Source organism: Leucopleurus acutus (assembly GCF_964270905.1).
Source record: "Leucopleurus acutus genome assembly, chromosome: 12".
Lineage (NCBI taxonomy): Eukaryota > Metazoa > Chordata > Mammalia > Artiodactyla > Delphinidae > Leucopleurus > Leucopleurus acutus.
The window spans coordinates 28,388,431-28,404,928 of record NC_139154.1 but is presented as its reverse complement, the minus strand read 5'-3'; the positions used below and the strand labels follow the sequence as shown (position 1 = coordinate 28,404,928).

The window sequence follows — 16,498 nt, the reverse complement described above, 5'->3', positions numbered from 1 at the left end:
CCTTTATTTGCGTTTTTCGGGTTTCTCCCGCTCTCGGGCTCTTCCTTCTGCCGAGTGTGGATCTCTGCTGGGTCCCTTGGTCGGGCAGGACCGGGTCAGATTCTGTTGTCTGCGGGCCCCGTCCCTGCTGGTCAGTTCGGGTCTCCCTGGCCCGGGTCAGCCCTTGCCCATCCCCCGTCTCACCGGCGGCGGCTTCCTCCTCGTAGGCGTCTGGACTCCAACGCGCTTCACTGTGACTGTGAGATCCTGTGGCTGGCGGACTTGCTGAAGAGCTACGCCCGGTCGGGGAATGCGCAGGCAGCGGCCACCTGTGAATATCCCAGGCGCATCCAGGGGCGGTCGGTGGCCGCCATCACCCCGGAGGAGCTGGACTGTGGTGAGTGAGTCCCGGGACCCAAGCCCGCGTTGGTGTCCAGAGGGCATAGCGTGTGCAGCCCTGTCTCCAGCTGTCACTGGCTGATCCCACAGATCAGGTCTGGGTGGGGCCTGACCGGACCCTGCTTTACAAAGCCCGTCTCTGTAGTACCTGTAAGAAATGAACTATCTGGTAATAAACTTGGGTTTAATTTTCAGGTTTCCCTGCAAAAAAAATAGGACCCTGAAACGCACCACTACCTGTTGCTCCTTCCAGGCCTCTGCTTAGAGGCTGCAGCTGCCTGGCCGGCAGGACCCACGGGGGGGGCTGGGGGGCGGGGGCGGGGGCGGTTTCTGGGGGAGGGTGCAGGGCTGCTGGCTGGGAGCCGGCAGCCTCCTGGGTCTGGATCTGGGTGGTGGCCACGCCCAGTGGCCGTAGCCGAGTTTGTCTGGCTTGTCGCACCTGTGCACCGCTTGCGCATACGCAGTGCCTCACGAAGAAAGACAAGAAAAGGAGTGAAGCCAAATCTCGCGGGACGAATCTTCCTGATAAACAAACGCCCAAGGAATCCAGCTTTTCTTCTAAGCTTAGCACTTTTGCGGGGGGTGGGGGGTGGTGGTGCTAAAATTAGGTTCTCCAGAGCATCATTATTATTTTCAAATATTGAAAACAAAATTAATTACTTTGAAGGTCACTCCATTTCACAGTAACCGCCCCCCGCAGTTATGTAACTTCACTCATCGCTGTTTGTAACGCTTAACGAGCGATCCCCATACAGTCAGGCTCCTTTGCCTCTAGTGTGTGCAGGTGACTGACTTCAGTCCCAGGGCCACCCTGTGGCCTCCGCGCGTCGTGCCCGCGTCTTTGTAAGGGCTGCTCTGCTGGCAGGGTCCCTCAGGGTGGGCAGCAGTGCTGTGCTGTGTGCACCCCGTTCTCCAGACTGTCTCCTTAGGGTCGGCTTCCTGGGCAAAGGACGGGTGGAGAGGGGGAGGTTGCTCCCTCTGACCTCTGCCCTCTGGACCTGCTCGGGGGTCACGACAGGTTCACTTCCCTGTGCCCACCTTGGGGCTACCCTCCTGAGTCGGCCTGGGTTCTGCCCACCTCTCTTCTGGGGGAGGAGCGGACCCTCCTCCCTCAACCCCACCCCAGCCCAGCTCCGACCTTGTCAACAGGGGCCAGGCTGGGGTGACCGAGGAGGTGGTGCCTTGAACTTTCTGAACTCCCGGGGCCTCGCGGGACTCCTGGGGACGATGCCTCTGCCCTCAGTGTCCTGGCAGGTCCTCGGTTGCTGCCGGTCACTCGGGGTCACTGGGGGGGCGCTCAGGAGGCTGGTCCTTCCTCCAGCTCCTTCAGCACCGTTGCCTCTTCCTGGAGACAGAATGGAGAAGCAGAGCTTTCTCCACGTTCCCGAATTCAGCACGTCAGAGAGGATGGCGAGTGGGCGAGTGTGGCACCAGGGATGAGCGGTGGGGCTGGGGGTCCTCCGGCTACAGCAGAGGGAGCCGCAGTGTCCAGACTGGCATGGGGAGCAGGGCGCCTGGGAGTGGAAACGGGAGCAGCGCAGCCTCGGGGGGTTAACGTGGCCGGCGGTGAGTCCGAGGGGCTTCCTGTTGACGCTGTGCAGTAATAGACACGCAGACGGCCTTTTGTGGCTGTTTAAGATGCCAGGTGTTGTGAAGGCACTGTGCACACACTTGCAGGCACGTGCATGCATGTACACACACACGGGAGCACATGCATTTGCACGTGGCAGGTCAGTGAATACATCTGGGCTGAGAGGGGTCAGCTCTCTGAGTTTCCTGGTTAGTAGGTGACCAGTCCAGCCTGCTGTGAGGACACAGAGGAGAGTCACCCAGCAGCTGGAGTGCAGGAGGGATGCCTCTCTGTGCTCAGTGACTGGGTGGCCGTAGGGACTGCAGTGGGAACCCCACACTGAGATGGTCCTGCGGTTGGGAGCCCCTGGCCGCACCTGCACAGCCTCTGCCTTCGTGGCGGCTTCAGCTGAAAAGTGCCGCTGTCTGTCCTTTCATTCCCTAAAACTGTTGGCTCGCGAGTGTCCGGCTCTCTCTGGGGGAGCGCCCGCTGAGGTCACCCGGTGCTCTGTCTGCCAGAGGCTCAGCGCCACCGGTTGCCAGGGTTCTCAGCGGGAATGCTGTGCGATTCGGCTCTAACACCGTCTTCCCCGTGGAGATGCCCCCCTGCCGTTCTCGTGGGAGTGATTTTGTCTCGAACAGAGGGATTTGCTCTGGGTTCTTGTCACGTGACGGTTTAAGACCAGGAAGGCCCGCTTTCCTTTTTGGTGCAGAAAGGCCGCGGATCACGTCGGAGCCGCAGGACGCAGACGTCACCCTGGGCAACACCGTCTTCTTCACCTGCAGGGCTGAGGGCAACCCCAAGCCCGAGATCATCTGGCTCCGAAACAAGTAAGTGGCTCCGGATGGGCCGCCGGGGGCGCCGGGTCCCATTGCATCCAGGTGCCCGTGAGCCACGGCCGGTCCGCCCGCCCTGACCCTCCTCCCTGGAAGGAGAGCAAGGAGGAGGAGTGCTTTCCGGGCAACCTTCCTGCTTTGAAGTCACCGCCGGGCACATCCGGCCTCTGCGAGGCGCACGGCCCGAGTCACCCTCTGCCGGGCTTGGTCCAGGTCAGCGAGGCCGGTCATCACGGAAGGGGCAGTTACCCCCGTCCGGGGAGAGGAGCGGGACGGAACCGGGGCTCCCTGAGGTCCCTGCGTCCCAAGGAGGTGTGGGAGGGTCCTCCCTGCGGGTGGCATCTTCAGGGAGACCCTGTGAGGTGAACGCATGCACTTAGCTCCTGTGCATCTGATTAGTCTCCGGAAACCCAGGCCTCGCCTTCTGTCCACAAGCATCTTGGTATGGGGGGAGGGGTGTAGTCAGATCCCCGCGGGGCCCGGGGGTCAGACCACCGAGGGTCATCTGGGTTGAAGGGCGGCACCTGCACGCATCCGCTTTGAACCGAGTCCTGGGCAGGAAACCTCCGCGGGAGACCACGTTGTCGTTGTCGCCCCCGTGCTTGCTGTAAACGCGGGCACCCCGGCCTGCGCTCACTCACCAGCAGAGCCTCCTGTGGGTTCAGTGTGGCCCGTAGCCCCTGACTGGGTTTAGTCGCGGTGGTGAGAGGAGATGGGCCCCTGACACCAGCTCTCAAGTCCAGCGGTGTTTGCACAGGAGAACAGGGCAGCGAGCCTGGGGGGGTCACCCGAGATGCACCTGCCACGGAGGTATGGAGTGGTTCTAGGCCTGACTTTGTCGTCGACCTAGCGCAGCTGACGCCGGGCTCGGGGCCAGAGCTTTGTGGGGAACGTGAGATGCTGGCCTGTCCCCAGTGCCTTGGGATCTGGGACAGCTCTGAGGGTGGCAAGAGGTAAATTCCAGAGCGAACACGGGAGAGCTTCCTTTGGGGAGTGTGCGTTCAAAAGGCAGAGAAGCACAGATTCGCTCAAGGCCAGCACACCTGCATTCGTGAGTGGTCACACCCACGTTTGTAAGTCAACACTTTGATGCTAAGAGTTAACATCGCAGAGCCAGTCACGACAGAGGGAGACCCAAGGCCCCAGGCCTGCGTCTGGTACACGGCTGCGCCCCGGGGCCCATCTGTGCAGCAGCCCAGCCTCCCCGGGGCTCACGGTGTCTGTGGGAGAAAGCCGGGCCACGTCAGGAAGAGCCTCACTTATGGGGCCTGAGAGGTCTGTTGCCTCCGTCCGGAAGTGCTCGTGAAGGACGGAGATGCCAGTTTTGGTGGCGTGGTTGGTGCAGGTGGAGCACAGCATGAGGGAGGGGGGCGGGGAACCGGACAGCGCCTCCCACGGCCGGGTCTGTAGCCTGTGGGCACCTGGATGCTGAGAGGGGTCCTGGGAAATCCCTCGAACAGTGGCGGTGTTGTTCTGGGGACATTTGTAATCTTCCACTTTTAATAACTTAAATGTTTCTACCCCTTTACCTCGAATGGATTTGCCAGAAACGAAGGGAAAGTTTTCCTGTGAATTTTTTCCACTCTGTTCATTTTTTCCCTTTGGAACGAGGACCACTTTGAAACATTTGTAGGTTGAACATGTAAATGATAAAAGTGAATATGTGAGTTAATTACAGATGCAAATAAACACAGTGCATAAACACTTTTTCCAGAAATGCCGGTAAGTCAGTCTGCTGGGAAGGAAAGTTTCCAGGAAGGCGAGTTAAGGCCCCGCATCTCCAGGTGCTGCATGCCTCCAGGCTGGGGCCTCTGCGCCAGGACAGAAGCCCGCCACGGGGGACCAGGTGTTTCCTTGTTTCAGAGCCTGAGCCTGCCAGGTCTGTCTTTCCAGTAACGAGCTGAGCATGAAGACGGACTCCCGCTTGAACCTGTTGGACGATGGGACCCTGATGATCCAGAACACGCGGGAGACAGACCAGGGCATCTACCAGTGCATGGCGAAAAACGTGGCCGGAGAGGTAAAGACGCAGGAGGTGACCCTCAGGTACTTCGGGTCTCCAGGTACGTTGAGTGCTCACTCAGACACTTAGAGCCCACCTTCTTCCCAGTCCACTCCCTTCTTTGTTTGCACCTGGTGGTAAAAGACAAACACCAAGGTCTCCCGTTTAAGCTGCCGCAGCAGGGTCGGCTCAGGGTCATAGGTGACCCCCAACCATTGCCCTGGTCCACCATCAACCCCTGATCCAGGACGGCCACTCAGAGTGGACAGTAGAGACAGGCGCTGCTGGGAGCACAGTGCAGAGGAGCTGTGGACACCTGGGCATACACGTGCCCTGTCCCCCAACACCTCCCACTCACGCTGGTCCCAGGGGCTCCTCTCACTTGTTGGCAGTGGGCTCTCTCTTGTGCTAAGGGCTTTGGCTGTTTTAAAAGAAGCCAGAAATCTGAATTTGTATGCAGAATTCCCAGGTCTAAAATATTGGCACCTGAACTGAAAAGATTGTTTGAGCCAAAGGCAGCATGGCTGTGGCCTTGATTGGCCTGGGTCCCACCAGGTTACAGACCCCGCCCTTGTCGAAGTGTTGACTTTTGGAGCCTTGGTCAGAAGAGGAGCTGTGGCCCTTGGAGCAGAGCCCAGGGTGGGCCTGATCCCCCGTGGCTGCTGGAAGAGCACAGGTGGCCAGGCCGCCTCCATGGGCCTGTGTCATTGTCATGTAGGTGGGCCAGGGTCTGTGTTTCCCTCATGGTTTATCGTTCAGGGCATTGCAGTACCCTCAATCCCAAGATAAGTGGTTTGTGTGTTTCTTTGATTAGATTCCTAGTACAAGACCTTCGTATCACTTGGTTCATCCCAGCATAGGCACAGTCAAGATTTACTGATGAGTGAGAGTTCCCAGCTGTCGAGTTTCCCTTCAAGGGAAAGTGCAGTGCATATATCGCAGCCACATCAAAGCCCTTTAATCCCATGTTCCCCGAGTGGAGCAAGGCGTCCAGCATCTTTGCAAAGTCACATGGCTGTGAACCTACCACAGATAAGTTAGAGCTCCCGGTCACAGAAGGGGCTTGCGCTTAATTTGTAAGGCACAGGGAAACCCACAAAATACTGAACAGAGTGGTGCAGTTCTGTAGGTATATGTCAGAGGACAAAAGGGAGGAATAGAACATAAACAGTGCGTTTCCTTAGCAAAGTTGCTGTGTTAGCGGAATAATTGATTCCTAGCTGGGAATATTAAAATCTCCCTGTGGCCTGAGAGTTCCAAATCTAACCCCTTTTGATCTGAATTTTTGTTTCTCTCTCGGGAACGAGAGCCTTCTTTAGTGCACTAGTCTGTGCATGTTGGCACTGCTCCCTAAAATGCACATGGAGGGTCTCCTAAATCCGTGACTGGAATGTCACTGCAGAGTGAGTGGGTCAGCCAGTGGCAGCCTGCCAGCCTAGACTAGGGGCTGCCAAACCTGGACCACTGCCTGTTTTTCCAAGATCTTTGAAGTAAAAATGTGTCTTGGGCTTCCCTGGTGGTGCAGTGGTTGAGGGTCCGCCTGCCAACGCAGGGGACACGGGTTCGTGCCCCGGTCCGGGAAGATCCCACATGCGGCGGAGCGGCTGGGCCCATGAGCCATGGCCGCTGAGCCTGCACGTCCGGAGCCTGTGCTCCGCAACGGGAGAGGCCGCAACAGAGAGAGGCCCGTGTACCGCAAAAAAAAAAAAAAAAATGTCTTACATTTTTATGTGAACAACTTAAGAGTAATATTTTAGAATACGTGATAATTATATGAAGTTCAAATTTCAATGTCTGTTAATTAAGTTTTATTGGAACATAATCACATGCAAAGATTTATGGCCTGAAAAGCCCAAAAAATATGCTCTGTGGCCCTTTACAGAAGTTTACCAACACCGTGACGTAGGTAATGATAATGGACCCATTTGTAAGTCTCCGTGAGTCACAAAGGGCTAAATGTACTCTATCTTTTTTGAAGCTATTATTAGGGGCATATAAGTTTGCAGTTTTTAATCTTCCTCATGAACTAAACTTTTGATTATTAATGCTTTTTGCCTTAAGGTTAGTTTGATTTTATATGGATGCAACCCACTTTCTTTTGATTAGTGTTTGTCAACTATACTTTTCCCATCATTTTGCTCTGAACCTTTCTTTTTTACGTTTTTTTAAAATTTTTACTGGAGTGTAGTCGATTTACAATGTAGTAGTTTCAGATGTACAGCAAAGTGAATCAGTTATACCTATACATATATCCACTCTTTTTTAGATTTTTTTTCCCATATAGGTCATTACAGAGTATTGAAAAGAGTTGCCTGTGCTGTACAGCAGGTTCTTATTAGTTATCTGTTTTATATATAGTAGTGTGTATATGTCAGTCCCAATGTCCTAATTTATCCCTCCCCCTCCCTTCCCCCTTGGTAACCACAAGTTTGTTTTTTATATCTGTGATTCTATTTCTTTCTTTCTTTTTTTTTTATAACCTACAGGTTTTTGGGGTTTTTTTTATTATTTTTATTTATTTATTTATTTATGGCTGTGTTGGGTCTTCGTTTCTGTGCGAGGGCTTTCTCTAGTTGTGGCAAGTGGGGGTCACTCTTCATCGCAATGCGCGGGCCTCTCACTATCGCGTCCTCTCTTGTTGCGGAGCACAGGCTCCAGACGCGCAGGCTCAGTAGTTGTGGCTCACGGGCCCAGTTGCTCCGCGGCATGTGGGATCTTCCCAGACCAGGGCTCGAACCCACGTCCCCTGCATTGGCAGGCAGATTCTCAACCACTGCGTCACCAGGGAAGCCCTGTGACTCTATTTCTGAAGCTTTTTCTATATTAGTATATTTTGGGTGTTTGTTGTAAACAGCATAGAGCTAGAGTTTTTTTTAAAAACTCACACTGACTTTAAAAATGAGTCCATATACATTTATTGTGGTTAGCAATTTAGATTTATAAATTCGACCTCTTATTTTGGACAATTTGTCCAACTTTTTCTATGTTTCTTGCCTTGTTTTGAAATTTTTTTTTTTCATCTTCTATTTCCTACTTCTAGTTTGGAAGTTATATACCTTATTTCTTTTCTGTAAGTGGTTATTCTAGAGAAATTTCAAATGCATTCTTAAATTATCAACGTTTACAGTTACTGTCTTTACGTTTGTCTCAAATATAACTACCCACCTTAGTTTCTAGGCTGAGTTCTGTTTTTTAATGTATAAAAGGTTATGTTGTACTGTTACTGTTTGTCTAGCTGTACCGTGTAATTATCACTTCCAGTTCTTTTTATTTCTTCCTGCATCTCAGCTCTTCCACTGAGGTCTCTTTCCTTCTGCCTAACGTAGTGTGAAGTAGACAGCAGGCCTATATGACGGCCCACTTTGGGTTGATAAAGGCTGACATGAGGTTTATTTCTCCCTTCTACTCAGCAGAGGTCCCTGCGGGGGGCTGGGGGGTAGGAGCTGACTTTCTCTTTCTCGTACTGATGGTGGAGCATTTTGGGGACCCGTCCTAGAGTTTTCTGTCTGGCTCTCATCCTGGGGTGTCCTCATCTTTCTATCTCCTAAGGGTCCTACAAGCTACATGTACAATTGCAGGGCCGTGCCAATGCCTCAAGATGGGCTTCGCCTTTGGTTCTTGTCCCTGTACGTGGCTCCACATCTCCAGTTTGCCATCCTCTGGAAATGCTAACATTAAATGTCACTTCTGTGTTTTCTATGATCCACTGTTACTTAGATGTGTGATAAGTGGGGTTTACAAATAAACAAAAGTATCCGAAGAGCTCTCTTCACGAGGAAGAAATATTTTTCCTTTTTCTTTTCTTTTGTATCTGTAGGAGGTGATGGATATTCACTAAACTTCTTTTGGTAATTACTGTAATTCAGATCACTGATGTAGGTCAAATCACTGTCACCTTAAACTTATACAGTGCTGTGTGTCAATTATATCTTAATAAAACTGGAAGAAAAAAATAAAGCAGTTTAAAAATAAAAATGAACAAACGAGAAAAGATGTAGAGAAGTCTCTTTCCTATCTCCTTCCCTGGTCCACGTAATTCCCACCTCCATCCAACCTCCTTCTAGAAAATACTGCCAGTGCCTGCAAGGCCAGAGCTACTTCTTACTGGATGTTAGAGACCTTTCATTTCAACATATGAGGGACTTCCTTACTCTTGCCCTTTTTATGGGTGGTGGCATGGAATCCCATTATCCAGATGAAACATCTGTGTAGCCCGTTCCCTTTGGGGTACATGTCACGGGTCTCCCTCTCTTTATCCAAAACCCTTTGGGCCAGAGGTGGTTTGAAATGTGGAAATTTGGGGGGTTTTTTTCAGAAGGGCCACATGGTACGTAACCCATTTACTGACTTGAACTGTCACAGAATCTTGGGCAATGCCCCACCCAATCAGTATATAAAATCCTATAGCAAACTGAACGGATGTTCACAGTAAGCGGAATAAATGGACATTATGAGTAGCCTCGTGCTAGAGAGACCAAGGAAAGAAGTTATGAAAAAATATTTTATTTTTGGATTGGAAAATTGCGGGTCAGGATGTCAGCCTGAAGAAACAACACAGTAATAAAAACCCCTTTTTGTACATATATTGTTTTACAAGCCAGTAAAAAATATTGGGTTGGCCAAAAATTTCGTTTGGGTTTTTCTGTAACATGGCAAGACCCGAACGAACTTTTTGGCCAACCAGGTATCTGTGGGGTACATTCCTAGCAGAGTAATTTCTGGGTAAAAGGGTGAAGGCACTTTTAGTTTTGATGTATGTGGCCATGTTTCTGTCCAGGTGGACCGTGGCAACTTGTGCTACCCCCGTGTGAGAGTTCTGTTTCTTCACGTGCTCGACACATAAGCTCAATAATAAGTGTGTGGGGTTTTTTTCTGGATTTAGAGTTGAAAAATCATCTCATTGTAATCATAATTATAACCATCTCTTTAGAGTATTAATTTGTATTTTTCTTTCTATGAGGGAAATTTGTTATTTCTGTATGTTCTAAATACCCTTTAAAAACAATGTTCTATAACCAGTAAGAACTACTAGCAAGGTTTACTGAAAAGACTGACATATACATTTAGAATTTAAAAAAAGTAAGACTTCTGCAGAGTTTGGTCCATGTCTGAAGAAGGAATCAGTCAGTCAGGGCTGCTGATGGTGGTTTGACCTGAGGCCACGGACCCTCTTTGCGGTCTGCACATTTCTTGAAAAAAGAAAGGAGACAAAGTGTGCAATTGTATTGTTTCTGTTTTACTTATTTTAGACTTTAATAGCTAGAATGAATAGCGTGAAAGTAGAAACGCCAAGCAAAAACATTTGCTAAAGTGGAGGATTTTAATTCTGAATCTGTGTTTCCTGTGACAGCTCGCCCCGCTTTTGTAATCCAACCCCAGAACACGGAGGTGCTGGTGGGGGAAAGTGTGACCCTGGAGTGCAGCGCCACGGGCCACCCCCCGCCAAGGATCACCTGGACCAGAGGCGACCGGACCCCCGTGCCCGCTGACCCGCGGGTGAGCATCACGCCGTCCGGCGGCCTCTACATCCAGAACGTGGAACGGGAGGACAGTGGCGAGTACACCTGCTTCGCCTCCAACACCGTGGACAGCATCCACGCCACGGCTTTCATCATCGTCCAAGGTGAGAGTGTCCACGCAGAGGCCCCGGCTCCCCGCAGCCTCCCTGGCTTGCCCTCAAGCCAGCCCCTCCGCGGGCTCCGCCTGGTCTTCTAGTCCCGGGTCCTGCTTCATCCTCTCCCATCACATCTGACCTTCGGTGGGACTTGGTGATATGTTTATTTTCCAAGTGCAGGCTTTAGGTGGTCAGAGCTTTAGTTTTCTGCTGTGTTCCCCACACGAATGTGGGCACGCATGCCAATTCACCAAGGCCTGCGTGTACGGAATCAGTATGTCGTTACACACGTCTTGGAATTTCCTTAGGGTCAATTTTTGGACATAGGGTCTGAGAATATGTATAGTTTTAAGACTTAATGCTGTGTGTTTCCAAATTCCTTAATTGACTCTGTAATGAGTTTATTAGTTTTCAGATAAATTGCCCAGCGGGACTTTGGTTAAGAAGCGCTGGGACAACACAGAAGTGTGAAATGCAGAGAATGAATTCTTTCCTTCTCCTCTGTCCCCACCGGCTTCCTTTGTCCCTCACCCCGCTTCCTCTGTCCCCAGTGGAAGCCACGTCACTAAAAGTTGGTCCTTAATCCGTCCTCTGGCCCTTTCTTTGCACCTGTGACCAAGCAGTCATGTCACTGGTTTTTACCTTTTTTGATTGTGGTTGTTGCTTTTATAAAAATGGAATTATATTGCATATATTATTCTGTAATTTTTTTTCACCCAGTAATAATAAAATAACTCTTGTCACTGTGCACAGTTGCGCTAGATGACATTTTATACCATTTGCAAATACTAGTTTAGGTTGAGGAGTGAGATGAATCTCTTCAGGTCAGGCCCCTTCCAGGAGCTGAAGCGGGTCGTTACCTGTGTTCTGTGTTCTGGCCTCAGTGCTGTTAGATTAAGAGTCTTCTGCACGCTTGTCAGCGTGACGCTGAGAAGCGCCCAGCGTTTGGTTTCTTCCTTTTCACTTTCCGGCATCTTCCTCTGCTTGGGGTGCCGCACCCACAGTCGGGGTCCTGGTAGGACTCTGAGGGCGGGCGGTGTGCCTTCAAAACGGTGTTTTCACCCAAAGCTGTCTCCTAAATGTTGCGTTTCCAATGTCTTTCCCTCCGGAAGCGCTTCCTCAGTTCACCGTGACGCCCCAGGACAGAGCTGTCATCGAGGGTCAGACAGTTGAGTTCCACTGCGAGGCGAAGGGCTACCCACAGCCGGTCATTGCCTGGACGAAAGGAGGTGAGGTGTCGGGCAGGACGGTGACCCACTCCCTCCGTCCTTCCCTTCCTGGGACTCGGACCCCCCGGGCAGGCCGGCGCTGGCTGAACCCGACGTGACCCAGAGCTGCGGGCACGTCGGGTCACGGGCCACCCCCTCACACACAGGACAGGAGACCTGTCCGCACCGAGGGACTGGATGTCGGGCCCATCTCCTCCCGAGTAGTCTGGGTCCCGCCTTCAGTGTGCACTGAATTAGCCTCTGCAGCAGATTTACTAATGTGCAGATAGAACCTTCTAGAATACATGTACCGTATATATGACTTTCTCACTTGAATTCCCAGAGTTCTCTTGCTGCTCCCCAAGAGGTGTTGTGACTTGACCACGTTAATTCCTTGGGTGGGGCCCCAGCCGATTTCTCTAGCTGGGAAGCTGCTGGGCGCACAATGTGGGGAAGGCCCAGCCCGTCACCCCAGGGGGGTGACAGCATCCTGGCCGGGGAGGCTGCGGAGAGGCAGGTGCCCACGTTGGTGGACCATCAGGGTCTGCTCTGGAATCGAGGGGGTGACTAGCGCTGGACCACAGGGCACTACCATCCCTTCCGCCCCTGAGGGGCCATTTCCAGGGATCCTGGGAGCAACCTGGACGAGAGGAGAGCTCCGTGTTTTCGGGAGGAGAGGCTCATTCCTACTTGGGGAGCTGCTTGTCTTCAAGCAGCACCAGCCCATCCCCTTCCCAGCCCGCGACGCCTGCCCATCCCTCGTCCCCTTTCCACCCCCGTCCCTCTGTGCCCAGCCTGGGACCGGCCTCTCCCTGTCTCCGAGTCTGCACACCACCCCAGCTCTTGCTTACTTAGCCCTCGGCCCCCTGGTCCCTGCCCCTTGCTCCTTCTCTGGAGAGTCTCGGGGGGGGCCGGGTCTGCGTGCTGTTTGTCCCTGAACTGTCGCACACGCACAGGTGTGTGACAGAGGCCGGGATGGTGACTCCAGGCCAGATCTGGGGAAGACGAGCTCTGCGACCCCTTTGTCCCTCAGCTAGGGTTCTGGCTGACCCTGAGGCTCCCGTCTCCCACCTCTAAGGCCAGGCTTGTGTCCGTGTATCCCTGTCACTGAGAGTGCATCCCCACCTTGCAGGGAGCCAGCTGTCGGTGGACAGACGGCACCTGGTCCTGTCGTCAGGGACCCTTCGGATCTCGGGCGTCGCCCTGCACGACCAGGGCCAGTACGAGTGCCAGGCCGTCAACATCATCGGCTCCCAGAGTGTCACCGCGCACCTGACGGTCCAGGCCCGAGGTAGGCAGTGGTCCCGCACCCCTCCCTGCGACGGACCGTCCCCCAGACGCGCATCCCGAGGCCGTCGTCGTAGCCTGTCTCTCCCGTGTCGGCAGTGAGGACAGTGCCGCATGTGGGACACAGGCCACGTTATGTCACTGTGTCATCCCTGCCTTCCCTGGGGGTGAGCAAGGTGGCCCCGGACCCAGCAGCACCGGCTGACCCGGGAACAGGCCCCCATGTCCTCCTGGACGCGAGGTTCTGCCTCCTGCTGGCCCCGGGTCCCTGTTGAGAGCCAGGAGAGGAAAGCAGGAGGGATGATGGCCTGGGGGGTGGGCACGGAGGGGGGCTGCCTGCAGAGGGTCCCTGGGGGTCGGGGCCTGGGTCTGCTCCGGTGCTGAGCAGGCAGGACAGTGGGCGGCCCGTGGGTGAGGTCATCAGCCGGTCCCCTGCTTCCTCCCGTCACCAGCTCTTGAGGGGTGGGGGGGGCTTGGACTTGGCAGCCCCAGGCCGCCCCAAGCAGACCGGAGCCGTGCGGACAGACCAGATGCTGCCGCGCAGGTGGAGGCTGGCAGCCCTGGACCGTCCCTCGGCCCCGTCCGGCTCCTTGGCTCCAGCAGCTGCAGCGGGAGCGCTCCGTGCCCTGGGCCTGCCCGGACCGAAGGCGGGGCCTCTGCTCGCCTGAAGCTTTTGGAACAAATCAGGAGTCTCCTGGGTTCTCCACATGTGTCAGTCCGTGTCCCTTGCCTTGCAGTCACCCCGGTGTTCACCAGCATCCCCAGTGACACGACGGTGGAGGTGGGCAGCAGCGTGCAGCTGCCGTGCAGCTCTCAGGGGGAGCCTGAGCCCGCCATCACCTGGAACAAGGTAAGGGCTGCAGCGTGTGGCTCCCCTGCCCGCTGCTTCTCCAGACCCCCCCGTAGCTGGAAGGCAGCCGTGGTGTAAACAAAATGAGACAAACTTTGGACGTGCTCCTTTACGAGTCCTTTTTGGTGACAAAAGCAAAGAAAACCCTTTTGTTGGATCCTTGGTCCCGTAATCACTAGAGAAGGTTTCCTGTTGTTTCATTTCTCTGTGTTGTTCTTATTAAGCCCAGTAAAGAAATGAATATCAGTTGTTTCATTGCAAGCAAGCGTTTTAATATGGAACGTGTCCCTGGAGGTCGTGCAGTGGCGCCCCGGGAGGGAAGTGCGGGGTCGCAGGGCCCTGCAGCCTCGGCCTCGCTGGGTGTGGCTCAGGCATCCTGGCTTCTCCCGCACCACCCACCCCCGTACACGTCCCAGGAAGGTTGCCTTCTGTGGCCACGCCCCGGCACGCGCACCCCAGAGATCCAGGGATGTCCCAGAGTGAGGTCTTAAGTTTTTCTGGGTCCTTTGCGAGCAGGTGGGAGAAGTTCATCCCCTTGAATTGGCGTCGGGCGAGCTCCTGCCAGCGTCGGCGGGTCTCAGCACAGCCACCGTGATGGACCCATGAGCGAGGTCCTGGCAGGTGGTGCTCCTCTCCAGGGTGGATGCCTCTGCTCCGCAGTCTGACCCCACCGTTTCTTCCATTTATCTTGCTGCAGGATGGGGTCCAGGTGACAGAAAGCGGGAAGTTTCACATTAGCCCCGAGGGCTTCCTGACCATCCACGACGTGGGGCCTGCGGACGCCGGCCGCTACGAGTGCTCAGCCCGGAACACGATCGGGCAGGCGGCGGTCAGCACGGTGCTCAGCGTGCACGGTGAGCCCGCAGCACCGACGCTCCCCGCGCGGTCGGAGGCGACCGAGGAGAGCAGGGAGCTTGGGGGTTTGGGCGTTATCTGAAGACAGCACAGCCCAACCTTGCAGGGAGGTGGGCGGGGTCCAGAGAGGCACAGCCGTCCTTCCTCCTGCTGCTGTAGGCGCTGCAGGCCGATGTGGTCGTGCCCTTGGAGATCTTGCCTCGCTCTGGGTTTCCTGGTTGGTTTAGTGGTCACCCAAACCCCCTCAAATTCTACAGCATGTCATTTACAGTCACCATGTGGCAAAGCACAGACGTAGTTACTGCTGTGAAAGAATCCCGGCCCCTTCACTCTGTTTCTCTCTGTTCTGGGTGTGTGTGGCCTTGTGCGGTCCTGGCGTGTATTAAGTCTTCATTTTAAACCCCCAGATAATCAAGGACCGTTCCGTTCCCTGGATCTGGTTGGTGTCCCTAGAGCCAGGTGGACCCCGGCTCTGTGCCGGCCTGCAGAGCTCACCCAGGGCATCCCCTCCAGCCCCCCCACCTGGTCCATCCAGGTGTCACCTCCACCTTTCCAACACTCCATGTGTTCTGGGCCAACAGGGTAAAATGCACAGCCTGTAGCTTTGCATAAAGTCTTTTTTAAAAAAATATTTTATTCATTTATTTGGTTGCGCTGGGTCTTAGTTGCAGCTTGCGCGCTCCTTAGTTGCGGCACGCGAACTCTCAGTTGCAGCGTGCGTGTGGGATCTAGTTCCCTGACGAGGGATTGAACCCGGGCCCCCTGCATTGGGAGTGTGGAGTCTTTTAACCACTGCTCCACCAGGGAAGTCCCTGCATAAAGTCTTACAGTTCGACCCAAACCTGCACTTTGTCTCCAGCTCTCTCTGTGCCCCGCTTTCACCTACCCCCCACCTGCATGTGCGTTTTTGCCTTTTCCACTTTAATCACCTAATCTGCCTTCCCCGAGGACTGGTGAGCCTCAGACCTGCCTGGGTGTGGTTAATTTATATGCCGACACCTCACACCCCATACTCCACACTCCCTGCACGGTGCCTGGAGCCTGTGGGCACCTGCAGACAGCAGTAAAGGCGAAACTGGAAACCTTTTTTTTTTGAGGGGGGAAATGTTAAATGACCTTATTTTCCATTATATTAGAGTGTGAAGTGATTATAATTAAATCGGTGAATCTCCTGACTTAGAAACAGTGTTTTTCTCAATTAATGTTTATTTTTATACTTGAAAAATAATGTTACTTTAACATGAATTAGTTACACATGAAGTTTAAAAATAATCTCCCACCCATAATCCCACTCCCCAAAAATAACCACCCGGAACATTTTAGTGAATTTCCGTTACCCCTTTTCTAAGGCATATAAGTAAGTGTTTTGGGATGATTTTTCTGTGATCGTTGCTTGAAGAAAAACAAAGTCAGTTTAAATCATTGGTAGTAATGAAATATTAGGGTAATACAATTACGTAAGATTGTTCTGTCCGTTTGTCTAACACATGACATAAAAATACTAGCTTCTAAAAATTAGTAAATTGGGGCTCTGTTTGAGATCGGTGTCAGGAGGGCATATGTCCCAGTCTGGAGGGGGATGTATTCCAGGAGGGAGGGGTGTGTATCCCAGAACCAAGTGAAGGCAACATTTCAATAAGGACATTATCAGCCGTGTCAGGTTTTCTAGAAGGTCGAGTATTTTGAAGGCAAAGGATACCGTTTATTAAAATGCATGCTGTTGGTGACCTGGCATGAGACATTTTGAAAAATAAAGATAAAAGATTGGTTGGAACAAGGTTATTTTATTTAGCAAACTCTAAACGCTAGAAAAATGTCAGTATTAAGTGAAAAAGGAATGAAAAGAGGAAAGTAGAAAGGGAGCCGTAGCTTCATAGGTGTCAGGTGTATCCGAGTGT

General features: G+C 53.2%; 1 protein-coding gene across 1 annotated transcript in view; it reads left to right on the top strand.

The window, feature by feature from the left end:
* Window positions 1-16,498, top strand: part of PXDN (peroxidasin) — a gene marked incomplete at its 5' end in the record, with an annotated part of 64,614 nt that overhangs the window by 34,679 nt on the left and 13,437 nt on the right. The window contains 8 exons of the mRNA XM_082851323.1: window positions 207-376; window positions 2,661-2,778; window positions 4,678-4,847; window positions 10,137-10,409; window positions 11,513-11,629; window positions 12,741-12,899; window positions 13,633-13,745; window positions 14,443-14,599. Of these exons, the coding sequence (XP_082707449.1) occupies window positions 207-376; window positions 2,661-2,778; window positions 4,678-4,847; window positions 10,137-10,409; window positions 11,513-11,629; window positions 12,741-12,899; window positions 13,633-13,745; window positions 14,443-14,599 (1,277 nt within the window). The remainder of the gene's footprint in view (window positions 1-206; window positions 377-2,660; window positions 2,779-4,677; window positions 4,848-10,136; window positions 10,410-11,512; window positions 11,630-12,740; window positions 12,900-13,632; window positions 13,746-14,442; window positions 14,600-16,498) is intronic.